At 34.0% G+C, this 26956-nt stretch overlaps 1 protein-coding gene across 1 annotated transcript; it reads right to left on the bottom strand.

The window, feature by feature from the left end:
* Positions 1-5641: 5641 nt before the first annotated feature.
* LOC112862916 (beta-defensin 112) lies at positions 5642-9580 on the bottom strand. The gene is given in 2 exon segments (XM_025926152.2): positions 5642-5889; positions 9446-9580. Coding segments are annotated over 2 exon segments (363 nt in total). The 5' UTR covers positions 9561-9580.
* Positions 9581-26956: the final 17376 nt, after the last annotated feature.

Here is a 26956-nt window from a genome sequence, read left to right on the forward strand (position 1 = left end):
ATCAACAATAGCCAAATTATGGGAAAAGCCCAAATGTCCATCAACTGACGAATGGATGAAGATAGTGTGGTTTATATATATAATGGAATACTATTTGGCAATGAGAAAGAATGAAATCTTGCCATTTGCAAAAGCGTGGATGGAACTGGAGGGTGTATTATGCTAAGTGAAATAAGTCAGTCAGAGAAAGACAGATATCATAAGTTCTCACTCATATGTGGAATTTGAGAAATTTAACAGAAGACCATGCGGCAAGGGAAGGACAAAAAAGAATAGTTACAAACTGAGAGGGAGCCAAACCATAAAAGATTCTTAAATACAGGGAATAAACTGAAGGATGATGGGAGGCGGCAGGGTAGAGGGGAAAATGGGTGATGAGCATTGAGGAAGGGCACTTGTTGGGATGAGCACTGGGTGTTGTATGTAAGTGATGAATCATGGGAATCTACTCCTGAAGCCAAGAGCACACTGTATACTCTGTATGTCAGCCAACTTGACAATTAATTATATTAAAACACATAAATAAAAAATAATAAAAAATCTAAAATAAATAAATAAAGTGTTGTTAAAGTGACATTCTTAAAATTTTTCTAGCTTGGATGAAAATATTCAGTATTCTACTGAAAATATGATGATTGATGTAGGTTTTAACATAGCAAAATATTATCAGCTTAAAAAATATTCCCTGAACACCCAAACCAGACAATGATATGACAAGAAAGGAAAACTACACATCAATATTTCTCATGAACATATATGTAAAAATCCTCAAGAACATATCTGCGAATCAAATCCAACACTGTATAAAATATTACACACCATTACCAAGTGGGATTTATCCCATGTATGCAAGCCTGGCTCATCATTCAAAACTCAATTAATATGACACATCACATCAACAAACCAAAAAGAAAAAAATCATTTGATCACATCAGCATAGGCAAAAACAAAGCATTTGACAAAATCCAACATCCATTTATGGTAAAAACTCTCAGTAAACTACAAATAGAGGGAAGATTTCTCAACCTGATAAAAAGTATCTACAAAATCCTGTAGCTACCATAATACTTAATGGTAACAAACTCAAAGCTTTCCTACTAAGATCAACCAGAAGGCAAGGATATCTCTTTACCACTCCTTTTCAACACCATACTGGAAATTGTAGCTGATGCAAATGACAAGAAAAGGAAATAAAAGGCATACAGATTGGGAAGGAAGAAATAAAACTTTGTTTGCAAATGACACAATAGTCTATGTAGAAAATCTTAAAGAAAAAAACATACCTTTCTGGGGGTGCTGTGTGACTCACTTGGTTAAACATCCAACTTTGGCCCAGGTCATGACTTCATGGTTCATGACTTCAAGCCCTGCATCAGGCACTCTGCTGTCAGCACAGAGCCCACTTTGGATCCTCTGTCCCCCTCCCCAACTCATTTTCTCTCTCTCTCTCTGTCTCTCTCTCTCTCTCTCAAAAATAAATAAACATTAAAAACTTTTAAAAAACCTTCCTGAACTAATAATCAAGTACAGCAAGTAGCAAAATATAAGATTAACATAGAAAAGTCACTTTCCCATATATCAACAATTAATAAGTGGAATTTGAAATTAAAAACAGAATATCATTTACATTAGCACTCCAAACATGAAATACTTATGTACAATTCTAACAAAATATGTGAAAGATCTGTATTAGGAAACTACAAAACTCTGATGAATAAATCAAAGAACTAAATAAATAGAAATTCCATGTTCATAGGAAAGCAATATCTTCCCAACTTGTTCTATAGATTTAATTTCACCCCCATCAAAATCCCAGAAAGTTATTTTGTGGAGATCCACAAACTGATTCTCAAGTTTATATGTAAAGGCAAAAAATCCAGAATATCCAGCACAATATTGAAGAACAAAGTTGGAGGAATGACATAATGTGAATTATGTCTTACTCTAAAATTATAGTAAATAAGACAGTGGGGTATTAGTGAAAAAGTGGACGAATAAATCAGTGGCACAGAATAGAGAACCCATTAATAGACACACATAAATATAGTCAATCCATCTTCGACACAAGAACAAAGGCAATACCATAAAGCAAAGACAGTCTTTTCAACAAATGGTGCTGGAACAAGTGGACATCCATGTGCAAAACAAAAACAAAAACAACGAAAAAATAGACACCTTTACAAAATTAACTCAAAATGGACAACAGAACTAAATGCAAAGCACAGAACTATAAAACATCCTAGAAGATAACATAAGAAAAAAACCTAGATGATCTTGAGTATAGTGATGACTAGTTAGCTATAACACCAAAGGCATGGTCCACAAAGTAAATAATTAATAAGCTAGACTTCATTAAAATTAAAAAAAAATTCTACACTGTGAAGGATAACATCAAGTGAGTAAAAGACAAACTATAGACTGGGAGAATATATTTGCAAAAGACACATTTAATAAAGGACTATTATTCAAAATATACAAAGAACTCCTGAAACTCAACAATAAGCAAACAACCTGATTAAATAATGGGCCAAAGACCTTAACAAACACTTCATCAAAGACATACATATGGCAAATGAGCATACAAAAAGATGTTCTACACTTCATGTCTTCAGGGAAATGTCCAGTAAAGTGAGATATCATTCCACACTTATTAGAATGGCCCACATCTGAAAACTGACAACACCAAATATTGATGAGGATGTGGATCAGTAAGAACTCTCATTCATTGGTGGTGGTAATGCAAAATAGTACAGCCACTTTTTTGGTAAGTGTTTATTTAAATTCCGGTTAGTTAACATATACTGTAATATTAGTTTCACATGTACAATATAGTGATTCAACACTTCCATACAATACCCAGTGCTCATCACAAGTGCATTCCTTAATCCCCATCACCTATTTAACCCATCCTCCCACCCCCTCCTCTCTAGTAACCACCAGTTTGTTCTTTATGGTTAAGAGTCTGTTTCTTGGTTTCTCTCTCTCTCTCTCTCTTCCCTCCCCCATATGAGTGAAATAATATAGTATTTGCCTTTCTCTGACTGACTTATTTCACTTAACATAATACTCTCTAGCTTCATCCATGTTGTTGCAAACGGCAAGATTTCATTCTATTTTACTGCTGAGTAATATCTTCTTTACCCATTCATCAACTGATGGACACTTGGACTGCTTCCATAATTTGGCTATTTCAGCCACTTTCAAGACAGTTTGGCAGTTTCTTACAAAAGTTAACATACTCTTATCATATAATCCAGCAATTGTGCCCCTTGGTATTTACACAAAGGAGTTGAAAACATGTCCACAGCAAAACCTGCTTATGTAGGCTTATTCATAACTGCAAAAACTTGGAAGCAACCAAAATGTCCTTCAGGAAATGAATGAATACATAAACTGTGGTTCATTCAGACAAATGAAATATTATTCAGAGATAAAAAGAAACTGTCAAGTGATGAAAAGACAAGAAGGAATCTTAAATTCATATTACTAAATGAAAGAAGCCAATTTGAAAAGCCTACATACTGTATGATTCCAACTATATGACGTTTATCATGAACTAGTGTTGAATAACTCTTACCAATTAGTAGGAAAGGAGATATAGTCAATAAAAACATGGGTCCAAGATCCAAACAAAGATCCACAAAATAGCATATCTAATGGCTAATGAGTATGTGAAAAAGTTTATCATCATCTGAGAGAAATAAGTAAAGGAAAACCAACCAAGTGCTATGCACTTACACATACAGAAGAATGGCTAAAATTGGAAAAATGGGAACCAACTAGAATTTTCATACAATACTTCTGGAATATAATTTTAGTATAAATACTTTGTAAAAGTATTGTGTCAATCATCAGTAAAAGATAAACATATGAATAACTTCAGTTAAAACAATCCTACCTCTTAGGATACCCCTGAATAATGAATGCATATGTAAATACAAATTTTAGCAGCTTATTCATAATGTCCATATATGTTAGAATAGAAACACAAATTGTATTTTGATATACTGTGGGGCCACTGAAGTGGGATTCAAGATTTGAATCATACATCAAACTCATAAGATCCAAGAAGGCTTATTTAACTCCAGTGTGAAACAGATCAGCGAGCACAGGAGTATACATACAAGCAATGCCATGCATTACTGATTCACACCCAGATTCATTTTTCAATGTCCCCAACCACTGTACACATGATATGTTTTGCTGTAAGTTTAGCCCAAAGCTGATGATATGCGTATGCATCATAGCAGCATAAAAGAGACACCACGTATATGGTGCTATAGCTTAAATACCCTGTAAGGTTAAGAGACTAGTTCCTTTTCCTTCATGTGATGTTAGTCTACATGTTGCAAGTTACATAATAAAATAAGCCTATCAGCCAAGGTCACAGCCTAAAGAACATTCTTTGAATAGTAGTCAGCACATGGCAGGCTCTGCAGAGCATGACCTATTTTTAGAGTAGATGTCGCAAGATGTTTGAATAAGAGCAAAACTTCAGGCTAGATAATGCAATATGATCAGCTGTTAACCCATTCCTTGCCAGGCCATCCTTTAGCCCCCATTCACATATACTTGTCATATAACCCCTGGGTGTGATAGAAATTATATATATGTGTGTACACAAATATATATAATTATATACATAATTGTGTGCATATATACGATTAATCATATATGATATATATAGAATTATATGTATATATATCATATATATATAATTCTATTAAAGCATTTTCCCATTATTTTGTAGATACAAGCAAGCACACAAAGACTCCAATAACTGTCATGATAAGAATAGAATAAAAATCATCTGATGATATAAGGAATATATTAAAAACACAAGACAAAACAAATAGAAGTTAATGGTAACCATAACACTACAACATAGTAACTATAGCTATGATTATGATTATGTTTATGATTATTACTGCTGCAGGGTACAAGGACTTATCTTACACTTTCTCCTTAAAGTCATTCCCCTCTATCCTACCCTTTGGGGTATTCTTCTCAAAGGACTGGTTAAGCACTTGAGGTATTTTTATTATAAGAAATCTGTCAATAAACAGAAAAGTACAATTAATATAAGAAGTTACAAGGACTCCATAATAACTCAAATCCCTTACAACCATTTTCACTAATTCAGGGATAACACATACCTTCCATCTTTTCAACTCTTTCCCCACTCTTGACTCTCCTCAAAGAATGCTTTATATACATCACCAATCATTTACAACATGCTTGCCACACTCAATATAGAATTGCCCCCCGAAATCTCATTTAACACTGTAGTCCCACCATGGACTTTTCTTCTCTACTATTTCTATTCCTGAATTAAAAGTCCCACTCTGTATTCTTCTCTTTTTCCCAAGCAGACACAAGGTTCATGAATGATCCAGACTGAAATATATTTTATTTAGTTTTTTATTCATTATAGACATGTATGGACAGAAATACTAGGCTGTGAATGAAGTAATAGAGATAATGAAGTAATAAGAAGATTTAGTTAGTGTTGGCCTTTTTTTAAAATGTTTTATTCATTTTTTGAGAGACAGAGGGAGACAGGGTGTGAGGGGGGAAGAGTGTGCTGAGCTGTCAGCACAGAGCCCAATGAGGGGCTTGAACACACAAACCAACCGTGAAATCATGACCTGAGATGAAGTCGGATGCTCAATGACTGAGCCACCCAGGCGCCCTTTGTTGGTGTTTTTTTGTGAATGAGTCTCTTCAATTACTCGACAGGGTCGCATTCTTTCAAGCAGCAAAGAGTTTCAGGTCTTGCACAGTATGACATCTTAAATTCATTTTCACCACATTGATTTTTACATTGACCATTAAGCTTTATACAGGCTTTCCATGGATCAAAAACATCATAGTGCTCTTTAATTCTAGCTGAAAGAAGGCAAAAATGGATGGAGTTAAAAATTAACGTAAGAAATGTCAACATTTAAAAGAAGATACACAAAGAAGCACTGACCACAGAGGGAAGAAAAAGGAGAGGGATTCACCTGTTTTTTCATTGAAATCTTTCTGTCCCTATATATAACAGAGAAAACCAAGGACATCAGCCAGTGTCCAATTCCTAAACTAGATGTCCCACCCCTACACATTTCAATTGATCAAGTAGTGACTCAGTAGGGGATATCTGGAGAGCCTGAAATGTATTAATACCTTCTATCTCTCTTGCTTATCCTCACTGAATATGAGTGGGCCAATCTCCATCTTCTGTCTCATTAATTATTCATGTTTAATTCTGTTCTGTGAATTTTCCTCCTCAAGACTTCATTGTTCATTGAAACTTGACTTCAATGGTTCTAAAGTACTAAAATATACTGTTTTTTTTTTTTAATTTTATTAAATATCCCAACTATTCTTTGATCTACACCCCACCTTCACTCCCAGGAGATGTTCACCTAAAAACAGACAATTTGGAAGATTAACATAATGAACAGAAAATAAATAAACAAAAGAGATGAACATAGTTAAGATTTCAGCAAGTCTCTTAACTTTTCAGTACTACTTTTCATTTTCTCCCCTACTATAGTTTCTCAAGCTATAGAAAGTTTAAAATTTTTCACTCTTTCACTTTGCACTGTATTTGCTTTGATTTTGTAACTTCAAAAATCATGAGGAATGAGATAAGGATCCAATGTCTCTGTTACTTATAGAAGTTCTGGAATGCAGGTGAAGGTTTACATTTATTCCCTGTATCTCCCAAAACAAAACTATAAGTAAATGGTGTAGATTAACAAGGAATCAGGTTTTAGCTCATTATAATAAATTCCTTCTTAACATTTAAAGCTTTCATAGTGATCATGAAATACCTTACCAAAGAAATACATATCTATCATCCTGGATAAATATAATTAGGCCCTACTGGACATATTTTAGAAGATCAGCCAGAATCGGTGAGTCATTGTCACTGATGTTTATAGACATGCTTTCATCCCAGAGACCTTTTAATTATAAAATTAAGCAAACCCTCATCCATTTTTTTCCAGTAAAATATTTTATAGGGGTTTTATATATTATGTATATTTTAAATAAAGTAGAAATACTACCCATATGGTATTCTCTTTATTCATCTATTATAATTTTGATGACCATATAGGTTATTTGCCATTAATTATCAATTATTTGCTATTAATATTCCTGTATTCTTTCTTGGAGCACACGCAGCAGTCTTCTGTTGGGTAGATATATTCACAATGGAAATCCTAGATCATAGAATACACATGTCTTCATCTATAATAGCTTATTAAAAATCATTTTCCAAAAGGGTCCTATCAGTTTCACTCTGCTCAGTAGTGTATGAAAATTCTTGCTGTTCCATTTGCATTACCATACTTTGCATTATCTAACTATAAAAATTTTAAACATTATTTGAATGTGTGGTGGTGTAATATCATGGTTTAAATTTGCATTTTCCTGATTGCTAATGAGGATAATAAGCACTTTAATAGGTTTGTATATCCACTTTTACAAATTACCTAAGTCTTTTTTTCCCATATTTCTACTGGATTTTCTTTTTCTTTTGATTTATCAGAATTCTTTATAAATTTCAGATACAAGCACTTTGCCAGTTTTAAATGTTGTAATTTTAATAATCCATTCTATGGCTTGGCCCAGCTGATATATATAAGAACTGAGGGAACTTTTTACATGAGGTGTTAATCAAGTGGTGCTATAGCTAAGAGAGAAGAACCTTAGAAGGTTGTGAGTCTTAAAGTCTAAGTTTGAGATGAAGATGATCAGAGATAATGTACATTATCTCTGTATATTAGTGTAACTCTGTAATGAATCTAAATTAAATTATTTTCATGTTAAAAAATAATGTAATTGTCTAAGTTCATATAAATGCAGGTATAGGTAGAGAAATATTGATAGATATATAGAGAAGTAAAAATAGACACTTAGAGATAGAGATGTGTAGGTAAATCAATTTATATGACAACCAAGGTAATTTTGACTTTGAGGAGTAAGCACTCCAGAACTGCAGATTATAAACCAAGGGAAAATTTAAATCTATGCATGTCCAGTCATAGTGAATAAGTGTGATTTTTTTTATTGTTTTACATTTAAATAAATGTAGACTTTTCCCCTTATACACATTGTTAACAATATCTGATAGCCAAAGGCGTGCCATTTATTTATTTTTTTAGTGTCTCAAAACAGCAGCTGTTACTGAATACACATAACTGCAATGAAGGATACATCTACTTTCTTTATACGATAATCGAAGTGAAGTGGGATACAACCAAATGTAACAACAAATAGAATAACAAAAGAACAAGTTATTTTTCTATACAGTTTAAATATTATATCACAAATCTGAGTACAGTCTGACTTAGCTAATGTCACCTCATCTTCGGAGAATAATCCTCAAATTTGGTTAGGCAAATCAGCAATTTCTTACATACTTCTGTCCTTTTTGCTTGTTTTCCAAATATCCTTGTCTTCCTTTTTTTCTCTTTCTGCTCTCTAAATATTTCTTGATTTTCTTCTCTCCCTCTATCCATTTATTAATTAAATAAATGTTAACTGAGCACCTACTGCAAATATATATGTATACATGTATGTGGTATAGGCCTACCGTGACAGGCTTCAGCAATGACATAGTGTCCAAAAACAAAATGAAACATAACAAGAAGACAAAACACGTGGCCCATGTATAAAATAATTTGACCAATGACTTCATCACTAGGTCTTTGTCTGAACACCATTACAAAGATAACTCTCTTTCTTTGCCTTCCCATAGAAATTTATTTGTATCACTCTCATGGTGTGATAACACTCTACAACATTCTACAATGTTTATAACATTCTAACTTGAGAAGACACTTTGCCAAGTGATATTCTAAATCATAATTGAGATAAAGACTAAAATAGAGAAGAATTCCTTTTTTTAAATAAATCCCTAACACTTAGTCTGGACTTTTCATGTTCAATTGCCTTTTCAAGTTATCTTAATTACACCATCCTTGAAATTAATAAGAATATCTTAATTACTCTTTCTATCTATTTTGTGTATCCAAAGATTCCAGGCTTATGGGCAATGAACAGTGGTGACTGATAAAAAGAAATTTTGCCAGCTGTCACATAGAGGGAAATTAAGACAACAATCTGACTCAAGCATAGTGGCATCGACAACATGTTTTAAAATATTTCGGATGCTGGAAGCAATGATTGGAGAATGTTTCCTCTTGGAAATATAAGAACATCTGTCTAGATAGAGTTTCATAAAAAATAAGACCCTGTGACTTTAAAATGAGACTTCTTTCACATTCTGACCATAAAATTCAACTTTCATAAAACTAGAAGTTTAAAGACAAGAAGAGCTAGGAAAATGGGGAGTAGGACAGAGAACATACTTAGGATATTTCCTCCATTTCTTTGGATAGATAGTGATTAAATTGTGCAAGTTATACCTCTACTCGTTTTATTTTACCTGCTTTGTTTTCCTTTGTACTGTATTCTGCCTTTTCAGATATTGTGGAAGAATTATGTATCTCTGAGTATAGTTTTTCAAACCTTTTAGTACATATGATCATCGATAATGGCATAGAAGGGGTAACAGGTTGGTCACAGCCCACTGCAAAAGAAAAAAAAAATACTTTAAAAGCATACAAAAAGAGTATTCTCCAAAATAAGAACAATAATGTATTTCTCTTTATTTCATGGTTCTGCATACTATAAGAGGTTTTTAAAGATGATAAGCTTGTAGAATATACTTCTTTAAAATTTGATTGAATAAGTCAATGAATGACTTAATCATTATCTCACATGATTATTGCAAGGAGCAATAAATTAATAAGGGCAAAAGGCAGAACAGATGCTAGCTATTAAAATCATTACTATTAAGAAAAAAGCATCAGTGCAAATTTAAATTGATGTAATTCTAAAGAATATCTCAGAAAATTTCTAGGAATAGAGAGAATTTTAATGACCACGTTCTAATAAATTTTTACAAAGATGATGAAGGAAAAAATTATTCTTATTTAAATTAACTCCAATTCCTTGAGTTACGCTATCAATTGAAGTTTAGCTCTCTTTTGGTGAGAAATTGTCAGTTAAAAAATTATTTCTGTTTGAGTGTCAGAGTAGAGTAGCAGTAAGAGAAGGAAATACTATAGGTTTACTTTATGGTGATTTCCACTTATCTCAATAATGACAGATATCTTGGTGACCCAGGAAATTAGCAAAAATAAAGAAGAATTTAAATGGAAGAGGGCAGATGCACAGCTAGTCTTTGGACTTTCAGCAAGCGATGTAACCTCACTTACCTTCTGCTATCAATACTATCAATGTGAAATGAATAATTTCCAACCATACATTCATTCTATTCTCAAATTTTTTCAAATCTATTCGTATATTAAATTTAGTAGAATTTGAATATTAAAAAATAACACATTTTGAGGATTGATTAAATCATGGTAGTGCTATTTTTTTCCAATGGCTTATATAGACATATATATATATATATATATATATGATATATAGTACATATATGTATAAATATACATAATGTATGTAATATATATATAATTTCATGTAATCAGAGTGAATCATAACCTTTACTAGGCAATTGTTTTTGAAAAATTATTCAAATATTTTCTCCATCTGGGGCTGTAAATAAATATAATATGATTTTGCTGATAGTATTAATATAATTATTATATAATGTTAATGATATTTACTTAAAAAATCTTGACACCAACCCCCCACTCCACTTAGTGCCGACCCCTGTGGCAATAACATTTATGTTACCTGGTATACTGAAGATACCAAAGGACAAAATAGAGAAAGAAAAAAGGATCTCCATTGTAAATGATTTCTTAGGAGAACACAGTTCACAGATCTTCTGTCTTAACTCAGGTATTGCTGAAATAAGGAAGAAAGAATCCTTCTGCACAGTCTTGATTACTGAGGCTTATTAAGAGTAAGAACATTTCTGTGCTTGGTTGAATGTTCAAAGGGATAGTGGATAGAAAAAGCTGGTGCATTACCACACACACACAAAATGCTATCTACTGATTTCTCCTGAGGCCAGTGTCTCTAAGAAACTTTAACAGTTTCTAGATTATGGGTATAAATTGCTAAGTGACCAAGTTTGAAAATAACCTTCTGTTATTCATGAGATATTGCAAGAATATGTGTTTCATATAACCACATTTATCATTTTAGTGTTCCCAGTACAAGAATCTCAGCGCAGAAAAAGGTCCAAAAACAGAATTTTGGACTGATATTACCATTGAGAATATTTAATTCTATACATAAAAGTACAGAGATCCAGAGTTGTTAGGTGATTTCATAATCCATAACATTTTTATTTAAAATAAATTTTAACATAAATAATGACAGTTAACTGACTTGTTTGAAAATTACCTTATCTAGCTTAGTTGTACCTTTAAGAAAGGTGTGTACTCTCAAGTAAGTTTCAAATAAAAAATGCATATCCTATGTTAAAAAGTCAAAGTGCATTTCTATTTTTTTCTGTGTAGCTTGGAGTTATTTCTGAGGTCATCCATATGTTTTCCATGGTTTATTACAGCAGATACTGGAGAAAAGCAGCTGAAAGTTTTTCCTCAGATCCCATAAGCAAGCATTGGGAGCAACAGTCCATTGATTCTCTCTTATTACACCCAAATAAGGCACTCAGAATATGGGTATAAAAGAGTCCCAGTGAATATTAGCCATACTTATTCTATAGCGGTCAAGGTGTTTACTATCAAAACATGCATAGATATTTAGAATCTTAGCAAAGCTTCCTGAACAAAGTAATAGACATTATTCAAGAAGTGTTTCCTTCCATACCCAATTTCTTCACTCTCAAAATATGAATTTAAAATTAAGGACTTAGAAAGTTAAATACTTGCTGGTAAGCACATAATTGAGAATTTTGCCATCATCTGACATAGAGGAAGACCATTTATAACTGTCTCAACATAAGATGAATTCAACAGAAATTAATCAAATACTTATCAATGTGTCTATTAATGCTCTAGTAACTGTAATATAACTGTGAAAAAGATAGATTTGATTATTATGGATAAGAATTAGAATTAGTTGAGATACTACAACTAAATTTCAAGTTTTATTAAAAATAAATTATTGGGTACCTTCTCTGTTATCAAAATACCTATGAATAAACCCCAGAAAAAGAGCAGAGAAGAAAGGTCTCTCATTGATTTTCTCTATTCTATTCCTTTCCAAAGTTAGGACAAAAGTGCAATATTGTTACCTCCAAAGACTGAAGCCAATTAGAAATTTATTTTGGATATCTCATTTGTTAAATATGAAGAAAAAAACAGAAAAATGAAAATACTATTGCTGACTCACTCAGGATAATTTTTGACTCACTTCTAATCTCATGCAGAATATGGAAACCACTCCCTTTTTTTGAGCACTGTCTCAGTCTTTCACTCTGGATGCCCAACATGTTAAACACATTCTACATAATCTACCTCATGAAGTAGAACTAATCTATTCTTTTCAACACTTATTATCTGAAAATGAGAGTACATATCATTTAAATTGTTTTTGTTTTACAGATATAAAGAATTTTAAATCATAGACAACTGGATAACTTAGGAATGCTTGGATTCATTGATCACCCTTCTGTGATCACCTTGTCGTCATTCCAGATATTTAGGAAACAGATAATAAGACCTGGTCACTGTCTTGAGAAACTCAAATTATTTTTTAAAAGACATTCACAGAAATATATGACAAATCAATAAGGAAAATGTCATAAAAGTTGTATGAAAACAATTTTTATGTATGTTCTAAGTGTAGTTTTTCCTTCCAATACCACAAAGTTCAACATAGAAGATCACATATAATGTTTCTGGATTAGGGGTTTTGTGGATCTAATAAGGAAAACCTAGGTCGTGTGTGAGTCACCTGAAGAAAGTATTTTACCTTGTTTCAATTTCTCTTCATTTCCTAATTTCACTCTTTAAATTTTGGAGAAGCAAATTATTATTGCTACTCTACAACATGTATGTTTATCAAAAAACACACTGGGGCACCTGGGTGGCTCCGTCTGTTAAGTGTCCAACTCTCGACTTCAGCTCAGGTTATGATATCACAATTCGTGAGTTCAAGTCCTGCCTCAGGCTCTGAGCTGACATTGCATAGCCTGCTTAGGATTCTGCTTCTATCACTCTCTCACCCCTTGCCCCTCTCTCTCCCTCTCTCTCTCCCTCTCTCTCTCGCTCTTTCTCAAAATAAATAAATAAACTTAAAAAAGAAACCCACCATCTTGGATAGTAAAAGTGTACAAAAGGTGTATATTTTGTCAATTCAATTGGCAGGGGTCATCTACACTGCTGAGCTAAAAAGATTTCCAAGGCCAATTCTATGTTCAGTGGGAAAAGAGTGTTATAACTGAATGGTGATGTATATCAAATATTCCAGGCAAAGAGAGTTGCTAAGGAAATATCAGATATTTACTGTCTCTAAACAAATGATGTGAAATGCACAGTATTGTAAAATATTGGTAACTTTCACATATGTTATTATTTTCTCTGATTATCTATTGTGATAATTGGTAAAACTTCTAAAAGGAAAGCAATGTAAGTTCTAGTATTTAAAGCAAGCTGCTTTACCAGTATTTTAAGGAGGGTAATCCTAAGGGGTAAGTAGTGAGAGACTCCTTTTTGGAGAAAATGAGTAGATTAGAAGGAAAGAAAAGAAAGAATGGAAAGCTTACCTGTACAGAAGAAGTGACCTTATAACTTAGTTTATTAAAAAATCCTAACAATCCCAAACATTTAATTACTTTAATAGATTGTTAGAAATGTACTCTTTGTCCCATACCAAAAATTTTGCTACACTCTCATTGGATATCTCTTAAAATTGAAATATATTTTTCTAATGTAGGCATATACAAACTGAGATATATACTGTATATGCAATCTATTTGCCAGGCCAACACTACTATTTTCTCTCAATTCTCTCTAAAATGGGAATCAGCAAATCTTTTCTTCTCTGCTTCTCTGTTTGATTTCAGATCCACTCCCTTTCTTCTGATTCCTTCCTTCTGAGATCTCTTTTTCTAGTTCTTAGCCTTGACAAGGTAACCCCTTAAGCTTAATAGTTACTTGAATCCATAAAGTGCTTAATTAGCCAGTCAGCTGCAAGTGGATTATTCTCCCATCTCTATTAATCTAAGTGTAAATGTCCTATTGGGGAGCTCACCAAAAAATGGTCATTACAGTTAAAATATCTTATCTGAAGGTTTACTTCTGTTTCAGATGTCTATTCATGGGTTATTTAAGTTTTTCCATATAGTTTCTTCAGCATGAATGCCCTTCCAACCCTTATTCCATTGGCTAATTTCAATTATTTCCTTCTTCACAGCACAGGTATCATGTTTTTTTATCAGTGATCACCATTTCTTCTAGAAATTACATTCATCTTCTTATCTAGGTGGGACTAGTTTAATCCTACTATCATAGATGTTCAGCCAACGTATTCTAATTGACTTCTAAGAGTTGCACTTTTGGGACTCCTGGATGGCTCAGTCAGTACAACATAAGACTCTGGAACATTGGGTTGTAGGTTCAAGCCCCATTGTGGGTGTAGAGATTACTTTAAAATAAACTCTAAAAAATTTAAAATGAAAACAATAACAATAAAATGAGAGTTCCACTTTTGCTTTTTATTTGCAAGACTTGAATTTTGAAAAAATACATTATAAGTTGTCTAAAATAAATACTGTTCAATTGCTCAGCATTGTATACCACATAAATGTTTCTAAGTGTCATTTGAAAAAATAGCTAGGAGCTTAGGGGCGCCTGGGTGGCTCAGTCGGTTAAGCGGCCGACTTCGGCTCAGGTCATGATCTCGCAGTCCGTGAGTTCGAGCCCCGCGTCGGGCTCTGGGCTGACAGCTCAGAGCCTGGAGCCTGTTTCAGATTCTGTGTCTCCCTCTCTCTGACCCTCCCCCGTTCATGCTCTGTCTCTCTCTGTCTCAAAAATAAATAAATGTTAAAAAAAAATTAAAAAAAAAAAAATAGCTAGGAGCTTCTGATGACGAACTTTCCTGTGGGAATCATGTGTTCTGTTAATATGGCAAATCAGAGAATATTTCAACTCTCTTTTGGTGGTTAACTAATATGTACATTCTTCAACCCCCTCATCCCTTACTCAAGAATACTGGGGAATTCACATGCTTTGCCTTAATTGTGTTATTTTACCGCTATTTCTAAGCATTTTGAATAAAACATGTTTCAAATTAACTTCTAAACATTATCAAACCGGAGTTTTTGGTTGGGAACTCTAAGGAACCGATACTTTGGTAAGAGAGTTTGGGGAAGAATACTACAGATGCTCAGAGTGGTGGTGAGGACAGACTGGGGAAGCGTGAGCTACAGGGCCAAGGTCATTCCTCCCTCTTTTAACTCATCTCCTCAAATAGAAATATCCTAAGAATTAAAGTACTGTGAAGAAGTTGCTCAAAGTTCCTGACTCGTAGGGAAAAACTAATTATATCAAGTGTCCTTCTTTCCCACTTTGTTTCACTTCTTACTCCCATTTTATGCTCCCTGTCTCACATTTGTGTTTAACAAATTATAAATAAAATAAAACTCCAAACAGGTAGTGGTTTTTCTTTTCTATTCAATCTCCATATACTAGTCAATTCTCCTACTTCAACACTGTCCCAGTCATAAGAATATGTGAACATCTCTGTCTAGAGACCCAGGTCAAGTAGATCTAAACTGTTTTATGAATTAATTTAGCAGAGAGACTCTAGTGAGACTTGCCTTTCAGAATTAGACTTTTTTCCATATTTTGATTCACCTATGGGCAATACGACTTCCTATAGCTGATTCCATATCAAATAGAAAATTTTTTCTGCAATACCTTTCATGTAATTAATTCTGCCTGTCTTCTGTATTATGTCTTGAAAGGAGAACTAAACTGCAGACATTTGATGTTTATGTATGAATGACTGCTCCTCCTGAATGGCTCAAGCATGTATATTCCATTTTGTTTTCCTTTGTTAATTATAGAAATTCATGAACAGAGTAGTAGTCTTTAGTGGAAGTTTTAAGAAAGCTTCAAGAAAGATACTGAATTCTGGGTGCATAAGTCTGTCTATATAGCTATATCTATATCTATCTATCTAATCACTCATAGCTCTGCATCATCTTAATTTCTTTTTTTTTTTTAATTTTTTTTTCAACGTTTATTTATTTTTGGGACAGAGAGAGACAGAGCATGAACGGGGGAGGGGCAGAGAGAGAGGGAGACACAGAATCGGAAACAGGCTCCAGGCTCTGAGCCATCAGGCCAGAGCCCGACGCGGGGCTCGAACTCACGGACAGCGAGATCGTGACCTGGCTGAAGTCGGACGCTTAACCGACTGCGCCACCCAGGCGCCCCTCATCTTAATTTCTTAAATTCACCTCAGCTAATATACAGCCTGAATTTTGGTTTTACAGTAAACAATTCTAATTTATTCTTTGCCCCAGTGATTATTAAATTGTCCATAGTTTTCTCTTGCATACCTTCCACAAGTCCAAGCCACAATAATGGTACTCTTTGCTTTTGGCTAAAATAAGAAAAGAAAGGCTGGGATTAAAATCCAGCTCTGACTGGAGCACCTGGGTGGCTCAGTAGGTTAAGCCCCCAACTCTTGATATTGGCTCAGGTCATGATCTCATGGTTGCTGAGACTGAGCCCCACATTGTGGGGCTCCACACTGAGAGCATGGAGTCTTCTTGGGATTCTCTCTCTCTGCCCCTCCCCCACTAGCACACACATTTTATCTCTCTCTCAAAATAAATAAATAAACTTAAAAAAAATCCGGCTATGGCAAGCACACTTCCAAAATAAAATAGGCCAAGAACCACCAGAAAGCAACATGCCAATGGAAAAAAACGCTATACTACCATCTTGGAAATTTTTATTTCTTGCTGTATGTATTCTACTATATGCCAAACGCTGATCAGGCTTTGTGAAACTATAGTGGCCAGAACCTAGGTCCTGCCATTATGAACTTGCTCAATCAAATCTTTTGACAACCTTGTTTGAGAGCTGTCATGAAAATTATTGTCACCTCCTTTGTTCTCCCATGTTATTTACTCTGAACAATTCATATGTAATTTACAGCAATGCAATCTGAGAGAGAATTCCTCTAAATGATATCCTAACCTTAATTCAGATAAGGGGGCCAGAACACGGAAAAATTCTTCACAAACTAAGTCTTCCAGAAATTTAGGTTTTTCTCACTCCCTTTTATTTTATTCTTTCAAGCTATCATCTTTACCCCATCCTCAGAGTTAGCAAAAATATCCTGACAATGCTTTCAATACATGTGTATTCTTAGACTACACAAGAGATATATCAGGGCCATAAAAATGTTGACTGGTAGCAAGGTATCTTGCCATCCAAAATGTGAAGGGGTAGGAGGAAACCAGTACTTCATTCCTAATCATATTAGCACTGAATGTACTGAGATAAACAACCATAAAAATAATAACCAAGAAATTGTTCTTCTAGAAAAAATATTATGGTTAGAAAACAAAACATGACTTCAACAAAACATGATATTTGACTTAGGAAAGAGATTCAAAATTACACATTGCACAAGACATCCCTTACTGTATAACCATAGAAGTGAGGAGACATAAAGGTAAGCATAAAATACATGCTTAATACAGGAGTACTGATGCATAGGGGCACTTGTACTCCAATGTTTATAGCAGCACTCTCAACAATGGCCAAATTATGGAAAGAGCCTAAATGTTCATCAACTGATGAATGGATAAAGAAATTATGATGGGCAGTGGGAGGGAGGGGAAGGTGGGTGATGGATATTGAGGAGGGCACCTTTTGGGATGAGCACTGGGTGTTGTATGGAAACCAATTTGACAATAAACTTCATATATTGAAAAAAAAGAAATTGTGGTTTATATACACAATGGAGTACTACGTGGCAATGAGAAAGAATGAAATATGGCCCTTTGTAGCAACATGGATGGAACTGGAGAGTGTGATGCTAAGTGAAATAAGCCATACAGAGAAAAACAGATACCATATGTTTTCACTCTTATGTGGATCCTGAGAAACTTAACAGAAACCCATGGGGGAGGGGAAGGAAAAAAAAAGAGGTTAGAGTGGGAGAGAGCCAAAGCATAAGAGACTCTTAAAAACTGAGAACAAACTGAGGGTTGATCGGGGGTGGGAGGGAGGAGAGGGTGGATGATGGGTATTGAAGAGGGCATCTTTTGGGATGAGCACTGGGTGTTGTATGGAAACCAATTTGACAATAAATTTCATATATTAAAAAAATAAAATAAAATAAAATACATGCTTAATATATTTACCTTTGATCCAACTGAACAAAAACGAACTACTAATATATTACAATGCACAAGACATCTTAATAATTTCAGTCTTTGTGTATTTTTGCTATATTACACATGAGGAAACATTTTAGAAGAAATATATATCTCTTAATTTTACTTTTTATACTTCAATCTATATTTTGTGGTCAAGAATTTTCTTGTCAACAGAATGGCAACAGTTTTCTAAAAGTTTAGTGTGAGTCCACTGTGAAGGAAATTCTTTTATTTGAAAGTATAGGAAAAGGTGCTTGTAAAAATAATAACACTTTGTCTTCATCTTTCATTAATATCTCTTTGTCCTTCGCTTAAAAATAAAAAGCCTAGGGGCACCTGGGTGGCTCAGTCAGTAAAGGTCTGACTTCAGTCAGATGAGGTCATGATCTCCCGGTTCGTGGGTTTGAGCTCCGTGTCAAGCTCTGTGCTTGGAGCCTGGAAACTCCTTTGGATTCTGTTTGTCTCTCTCTCTCTGCCCCTCACTCACTCACACTCTCTTGTCTCTCAAAACAAATAAATGTAAAAAATAATAAATAAATAAATAGCCTACAGTACCCATTTCTTTGAGAGTATGTTGAATGAATAAATAAATGCATGAATGATTTGTTTACAAATAGACAAATGTCTAGTGAAGAAATAGTGAGCTAATATACAGAAAATGTTTAAAAGAGTATTTAATACATGTTAGTTAATTTATCATTATTATAGATATGATGGTCAATAATATCTTTTTTGGATATTTTTATAGCTAGAAAGAAGCAATGACTAAACATTGAGTACTGAGATTTCTAAAAAAAATAAAGAGAAAATTATTCTCCTGTTACACAGTCAGAAGTTAGTAATAAATTATTAGCGAAAATCGAATGGTGTTTGAATAGAATGCAGGATATATAATTCACCTGCCAGTCAAAGTAGGAATAGTTAACTTTTGATTTACTTTATTCTGAAGTTTTACGATTTCAATAGGCTTTTGTGTATGTGTGTGTATGTGTATTTGTCCCAGACAAAGCAGTAAAGAAAAGGTCAGATGAGGATCTAGTTTCAGTTCTAACATAGTAAATTATGTGGTTTTAAGGACATCACTTTACTTAACTTGTGTTTTCTATTTCATGTACAAGATGAAGAGCCTGACATAGAAGATTTATAAGATTCTATCCAGCCTCAAACATGTTTTTCCACATACACACTATTAATTCTTGCCTACATATTAAATACACTTCTTTCTATATTCAGACTATTAATCTTAATCTACATATGAAATATATTTTGCTATATTCAGAATATTAATCGTTACCTACATATTAAATACATTTTTCTATATCCAGACCATTAATTCTTAAATACAGATTGTATATAAATTGATTGTATGTAGACTCATATATCATTGAGTGACTGGAACTGTCACCCCATTTTCTAATTTGATATTATAGTAATGAATTAATGCAGCCCTTGTCATTGCAAAGACATTTACTTATAAATACTGTCCTTAAGGAATAACATATCTAATTTTAGCACATTTGAGACATAGGATTTGATATTTCCTTAGGAAAGAAAACTCAATCTAAAAATATACTTTGGGATAATATATTTGCATTCAAAAACAATCTCATGTTTTGAAAACAGTAATGACAAGTAAAATTTACAGACTCTTAGTAGAAATGCTCTGTCTCCAATTCCCAAATAGTAGAGTTGGCTCAAGTATCCTACAAATCTGAAATAGTTTATTGGCAATAATGTGAAGGAGAAGAAGGAGATTAATACTAAGTCAAAAATATGGTTAATGAAGAATTTTAAAGAATATAACCAAATGTTTTCTCAGTCAAGGTACAGAGATCTTCATTGGTGAATTCTGAATAAATGTTGCCTGATGATAATGATTATACTAACAAACGAATCCTATAATATTAGTGCTTATATTACATTTTATATATAAAATTCATGATCCCTACTCCATTTCAGTATTGTAAATGAGTCCACTGAAAAATTCTATACTGCCTTGTGTAATTATTGAGAAATAAAGAAAAAAGGGAGTTTTACAAATTTTACAGTTACAAAGGATGTACACTTAAATTCTTAAGACCTCAAATTTTAAAATTATACTACAACAATTTAATTGGTCCTTGAAGATGTACTTTATAATCTTAATATCAGAATGTTGAATCTTAATGTTCAGAGACATCTGAATCATAATTTAGAGTTTGAAGCGTTGTAAAAAAACACTTAATATTATAGATGAAGACTCTAAAAACCAAAGAGGTTAGGTGATGTATTGTAACATATATTCTTTATAACTTATTAAAAGTAGAGACTCACCAATGATTTTGTAAGTCTATCTAGCCAACTTTGGATTATTTTTATAACCATTACTAAAATAGATCTTATGACAAATAATAGGCATTTCATTTTTTAAACCAAATTCTATGACTGTAACTTTTTCTAATCAAAATAACTTCTAATCTACTCTGTAAAATTTCTACAGGCTATTATATAAAGATTTATCTCCAGTCCTCAGATACTGGTACTGAAAGCAGAGATCAATTACTTCTTTCACAACACTTCAAGAGTGCCTGGAATGTGGGAATCAGCCATAAGTGTCTCAACAATCTTTAGTCATGTTTGCTATTCAGAAGCAAGACAATTATTACACTGGTGGCATAGTGGTGAGCATAAGCTACCTTCCAGAAGCAACACAATTATTAATTACAGTGTCATAGAACTGTAATACAGGATAATTCAGTAAATAACTTCAGGATGTCTAAATATTCTAGACAGATTCACTGATAACCACTGAGGTGAAGATGTTTACTCAAGGATTGATTCCCTCTCAATCAATTTTTTCCCATATAATATAGGAATAAACACTTCAAGAACTTAAATTTAGTACTTGAAATTTGATCATGACACATTTTCTTGCTGAGAAATAAACGATGTAGAATGTTCACATCAATTCCCATGAAGATGACATTTCAGCCTGTTTCTAAGTAAAATTTGTGTATCTGGGTCTGCTTAAAGCCTACAGTAAACAACATAGAGAATTTAATTTTGTTATGAATAAGAATTATTGTTAATGTGAGTCACCAAACCCATGAGCAAATCAATGACAACATCCTTTTGGTATCAGAACTCCTAAACTATGGATAAGATGAATAGAGAAGATCATTTCATTGATTTTTTTTTCTCCTATTCCTTTCCAAAGAGATATCAAATATGATTATTCCTTTACTCAAAGACTGCAGCCAATTAGAATATCTGTTTTTGAACCTACATTTACCAAGTTGGAAAGGGGAAAAATGGCAAAAAAAAAAGTTAATGCTGATTCACTAGGTTTTATAAACTACTCTTAAATCCATGAAAAACATGGAAATTGTTTTGTAATCTTATTGTGCTTATGAGCCTAGCCCTGGAAATATATTTGAGCTTATGATTTTTAACTCTGCAATACTTAGACTTTGTGCCCATCAAGATGGCAAGCATAATCTCTAATTTAGGTTGTGTCACATAAATGGTGATTATTGCCAAAACCTTCATAATCACTACCATTTCTTGAAAGTTTATGAGTCAGAGTTGTGCTTTAGAGATGTTATCTCCTCCAGTATACACAAAAACCTTATAAGATAGATACTATTTTCTACATTTTACAGATTAAGAGAAGGTAAATAACTTGCCCAAAATCAAATAGTAAGCCAAAGATCTAGAATTCTTACCTTGGTATGTTTTATCCAAAATATGTAACCATAACCATCAGACTTTGGTCAATCATTATTTCTTTTCATCTCTTTCCTCATCTGTAAGATACAAAATTGAAACTTTTGGGCAATTGTCAAACTTTGCAAATTATAGATTTTTTAAAAATGAAATCATGTATATGATCTTGATTTTACAACAGTCTTGGATCCCATAGAAAACCCATTTCAAAAACTTTGAGAATACAGGCCTTTTGAGGCCCATCCAAATCTTTTTCACAAATCTACTCTATTTCCTTTTTAAAATCTGTTTTTACCAAAGAAATTTATGAATTTAGCATAATTGCAAAATGTTCATAGTGAACATTTCATAAATGAGCATTACTGGGCTGCTGAGAAGAAACTATCTTTCAAGCGTCCTTTCTATTCCAGTAATTCACCAGACACTTCTCTGAGGACATTATTTAGATTACCCAAGAGACAAAAAAGAATATATCAGATTTACCTTTGGCCTACCAAACTGAGAGACCAATTCCATCTTCACAGATTCTTGATCAATATGGCTAAATTTTAGACAGGTTTCTTCCTGACATTTTCTCCTAACTCCTGTTTTCCTAAATCACTTGCTTTGGAAAATTTGCAATTAGAAATTCTTTCTCTGCTTCTTTGATATGTAAATAATCTCCCAGTCTGTTTTTAGATTTATAACCCAAGAATGTCTTTTTCAATTATCTTCTTAAGGAATAGATGGTAGCCAAGTTTTGGTAGCCTCTTATGTCAATGGTATAAAAAAGTGGAAAAAAATAAATATGATCCAGATTCTGAGATTTTGATGTAGATGAGAATGTTTTCAAGGAAGAAGATTATAAAGAGTATGACGTGTATATTAAGCATTTGCAAGAAAAAAATTTCAAATAAGAAGATAGTCATGACTTTTATATAATGTTACAGAATCTGCACATGGAGCAGAAAGAACTCTGCTTCGATAAAGGCTGGAACAGATATTGCATTATTTGAAGAAAAGAAAAGGAAGTTTTGCAACAGTGAGGTAAGTGACAGGAAAAATAATCAAATGAGAAATAAGTTCAAGGTGAAGGAAACATTGCCCAGAATTGATGTAGCAGAACAAGGTATAATTTAGGTGATCTTGGAAGTGAAAATGCTTTCCTGTGATCTCTGAACTGGAAATATGCTCATGCTGAGTATAAGGTGAAATCTTTAAGACTAAAGACCTGAGAACACTCTGTAACATCAAGTACAGATAACAAAATCAATTAAAGATGGAAAGTTCTTACTGAACAGCCTGTAACATTTCAACCCAACCATATGGCCATTTCTGAGTAAATTGTCCATTAAAACTGCTGTCGCTTTGATCCAAATCTATGCTCCAGTGATATTCTAAGCAGTGGTAGTCACTAGATTAGTGATAGAATTTATCACATTGTAGAAATAATGAAAGTTATCATTGTGTGAGACAAAAAAAGTGAAAAAATCAAAGGAATCATGAAACAAAGGCAAAAAGGAACCTAAAATTTGAGAACTGAACTGAAATTTTTGGTCATTAAACATTTCCTGACTTAAGGATTCCATTATATTTATGCTAGGAGTGAAAAGTATTTGGCTGCAAATAAGATATGGAGCAGGGCTAAAATTTTTCTTGTAAGTAGCTAATGTTTATCTGAATCCCCTGTTCCTTCAGCCATTGCTGCAACTCCTCTCCTCTCATGGCCACAAAGCAAAGCACTTATTTACACTATACACCAGTGTAAAGTTCCCAGAACATTCAAGGGGAAGTAGAAAAAGTCATAGCATGATCACTTTCTTTTCTCTTTTTCTTAACTATGTTCAAGGTTAGGAAGTGGCCACTCCATACTTGTAAGAAAGACGTTTATCAAACAATGCCTCTTCTTTGCTTACTTAATAGACTGCTTTCAGGAGGATGATGAAAGTCTTGGTGAAAATTCTATTTTTCTTTTAGTTACACCACAATTTCATGTTCAGAATCCTACTGGAAAGCTCTGAACCTCAGAACACAAAAATGTCTAAGAAAATACGTAATAATCCTTTATACATCTCAATGTTCTCCTTGAAAGTGGAGGAATTAGCTAGGGAGAAGTCTAATGCCTCTTCCATGTTCAAAAGCTTCTTAAAATAAAAAGGACAAGCATTTATCAAGCATCACTATGCTGAATATTATACTAGACACTTTTCACTTGGTACGTTTCTCATAACAACCTTGCAGGATGGTTTTTGCTATGTACGTTTTAAAGAGTGGGAATCTTTCTCAAAAAGTTAAAAACAGAACTATCCTATGATCCAGCAATTGTACTACTTGACATTTACCCAAAGAATACAAAAATACTAATTCAAGGAGATACATGCACCCCTCTGTTTATTGTAGCATTATTTTTTTTTCGTTATATATGAAATTTATTGTCAAATTGGTTTCCATACAACACCCAGTGCTCATCCCAAAACGTGCCCTTCTCAGTACCCATCACCCACCCCCTCCTCCCTCCCACCCCCCATCAACCCTTAGTTTGTTCTCAGTTCTCAACAGTCTCTTATGCTTTGGCTCTCTCCCACTCTAACCTCTTTTTTTTTTTTTTTTTGTTCCCCTCCCCCATGGGTTTTTCTTAAGTTTCTCAGGATCCACATAAGAGTGAAACCATATGGTATCTGTCTTTCTCTGTATGGCTTATTTCACTTAGCATCACACTCTCCAGTTCCATCCACGTTGTTACAAAAGGCCATATTTCATTTTTTCTCATTGCCACGTAGTACTCCATTGTGTATATAAACCACAATTTCTTTATCCATTCATCAGTTGATGGACATTTAGGCTCTTTCCATAATTTGGCTATTGTTGAGAGTGCTGCTATGAACATTGGGGTACAAGTGCCCCTATGCATCAGTACTCCTGTGTCCCTTGGATAAATTCCTAGCAGTGCTATTGCTGGGTCATAGGGTAGGTCTATTTTTAATTTTCTGAGGAACCTCCACACTGCTTTCCAGAGCGGCTGCACCAATTTGCATTCCCACCAACAGTGCAAGAGGGTTCCCGTTTCTCCACATCCTCTCCAGCATCTATAGTCTCCTGATTTGTTCATTTTGGCCACTCTGACTGGCGTGAGGTGATACCTGAGTGTGGTTTTGATTTGTATTTCCCTGATAAGGAGCGACGCTGAACATCTTTTCATGTGCCTGTTGGCCATCCGGATGTCTTCTTTAGAGAAGTGTCTATTCATGTTTTCTGCCCATTTCTTCACTGGGTTATTTGTTTTTCGGGTGTGGAGTTTGGTGAGCTCTTTATAGATTTTGGATACTAGCCCTTTGTCCGATATGTCATTTGCAAATATCTTTTCCCATTCCGTTGGTTGCCTTTTAGTTTTGTTGGTTGTTTCCTTTGCTGTGCAGAAGCTTTTTATCTTCATAAGGTCCCAGTAATTCACTTTTGCTTTTAATTCCCTTGCCTTTGGGGATGTGTCGAGTAAGAGATTGCTACGGCTGAGGTCAGAGAGGTCTTTTCCTGCTTTCTCCTCTAAGGTTTTGATGGTTTCCTGTCTCACATTCAGGTCCTTTATCCATTTTGAGTTTATTTTTGTGAATGGTGTGAGAAAGTGGTCTAGTTTCAACCTTCTGCATGTTGCTGTCCAGTTCTCCCAGCACCATTTGTTAAAGAGACTGTCTTTTTTCCATTGGATGTTCTTTCCTGCTTTGTCAAAGATGAGTTGGCCATACGTTTGTGGGTCTAGTTCTGGGGTTTCTATTCTATTCCATTGGTCTGTGTGTCTGTTTTTGTGCCAATACCATGCTGTCTTGATGATGACAGCTTTGTAGTAGAGGCTAAAGTCTGGGATTGTGATGCCTCCTGCTTTGGTCTTCTTCTTCAAAATTACTTTGGCTATTCGGGGCCTTTTGTGGTTCCATATGAATTTTAGGATTGCTTGTTCTAGTTTCGAGAAGAATGCTGGTGCCATTTTGATTGGGATTGCATTGAATGTGTAGATAGCTTTGGGTAGTATTGACATTTTGATAATATTTATTCTTCCAATCCATGAGCAGGGAATGTCTTTCCATTTCTTTAAATCTTCTTCAATTACCTTCATAAGCTTTCTATAGTTTTCAGCATACAGATCCTTTACATCTTTGGTTAGATTTATTCCTAGGTATTTTATGCTTCTTGGTGCAATTGTGAATGGGATCCGTTTCTTTATTTGTCTTTCTGTTGCTTCATTGTTAGTGTATAAGAATGCAACTGATTTCTGTACATTGATTTTGTATCCTGCAACTTTGCTGAATTCATGTATCAGTTCTAGCAGACTTTTGGTGGAGTCTATCGGATTTTCCATGTATAATATCATGTCATTTGCAAAGAGCGAAAGCTTGACTTCATCGTTGCCAATTTTGACGCCTTTGATTTCCTTTTGTTGTCTGATTGCTGATGCTAGAACTTCCAGCACTATGTTAAACAACAGCGGTGAGAGTGGGCATCCCTGTCGTGTCTCTGATCTCAGGGAAAAAGCTCTCAGTTTTTCCCCGTTGAGGATGATGTTAGCTGTGGGCTTTTCATAAATGGCTTTTATGATCTTTAAGTATGTTCCTTCTATCCCGACTTTCTCAAGAGTTTTTATTAAGAAAGGGTGCTGGATTTTGTTGAAGGCCTTTTCTGCATCGATTGACAGGATCATATGGTTTTTCTCTTTTTTTTTGTTAATGTGATGTATCACGTTGATTGATTTGTGAATGTTGAACCAGCCCTGCATCCCAGGAATGAATCCCACTTGATCATGGTGAATAATTCTTTTTATATGCCGTTGAATTCGATTTGCTAGTATCTTATTGAGAATTTTTGCATCCATATTCATCAGGGATATTGGCCTGTAGTTCTCTTTTTTTACTGGGTCTCTGTCTGCTTTAGGAA

The sequence above is a fragment of the Puma concolor genome, chromosome B2, assembly GCF_028749965.1.
Source record: "Puma concolor isolate L17-30 chromosome B2, mPumCon1.1.hap2, whole genome shotgun sequence".
NCBI lineage: Eukaryota > Metazoa > Chordata > Mammalia > Carnivora > Felidae > Puma > Puma concolor.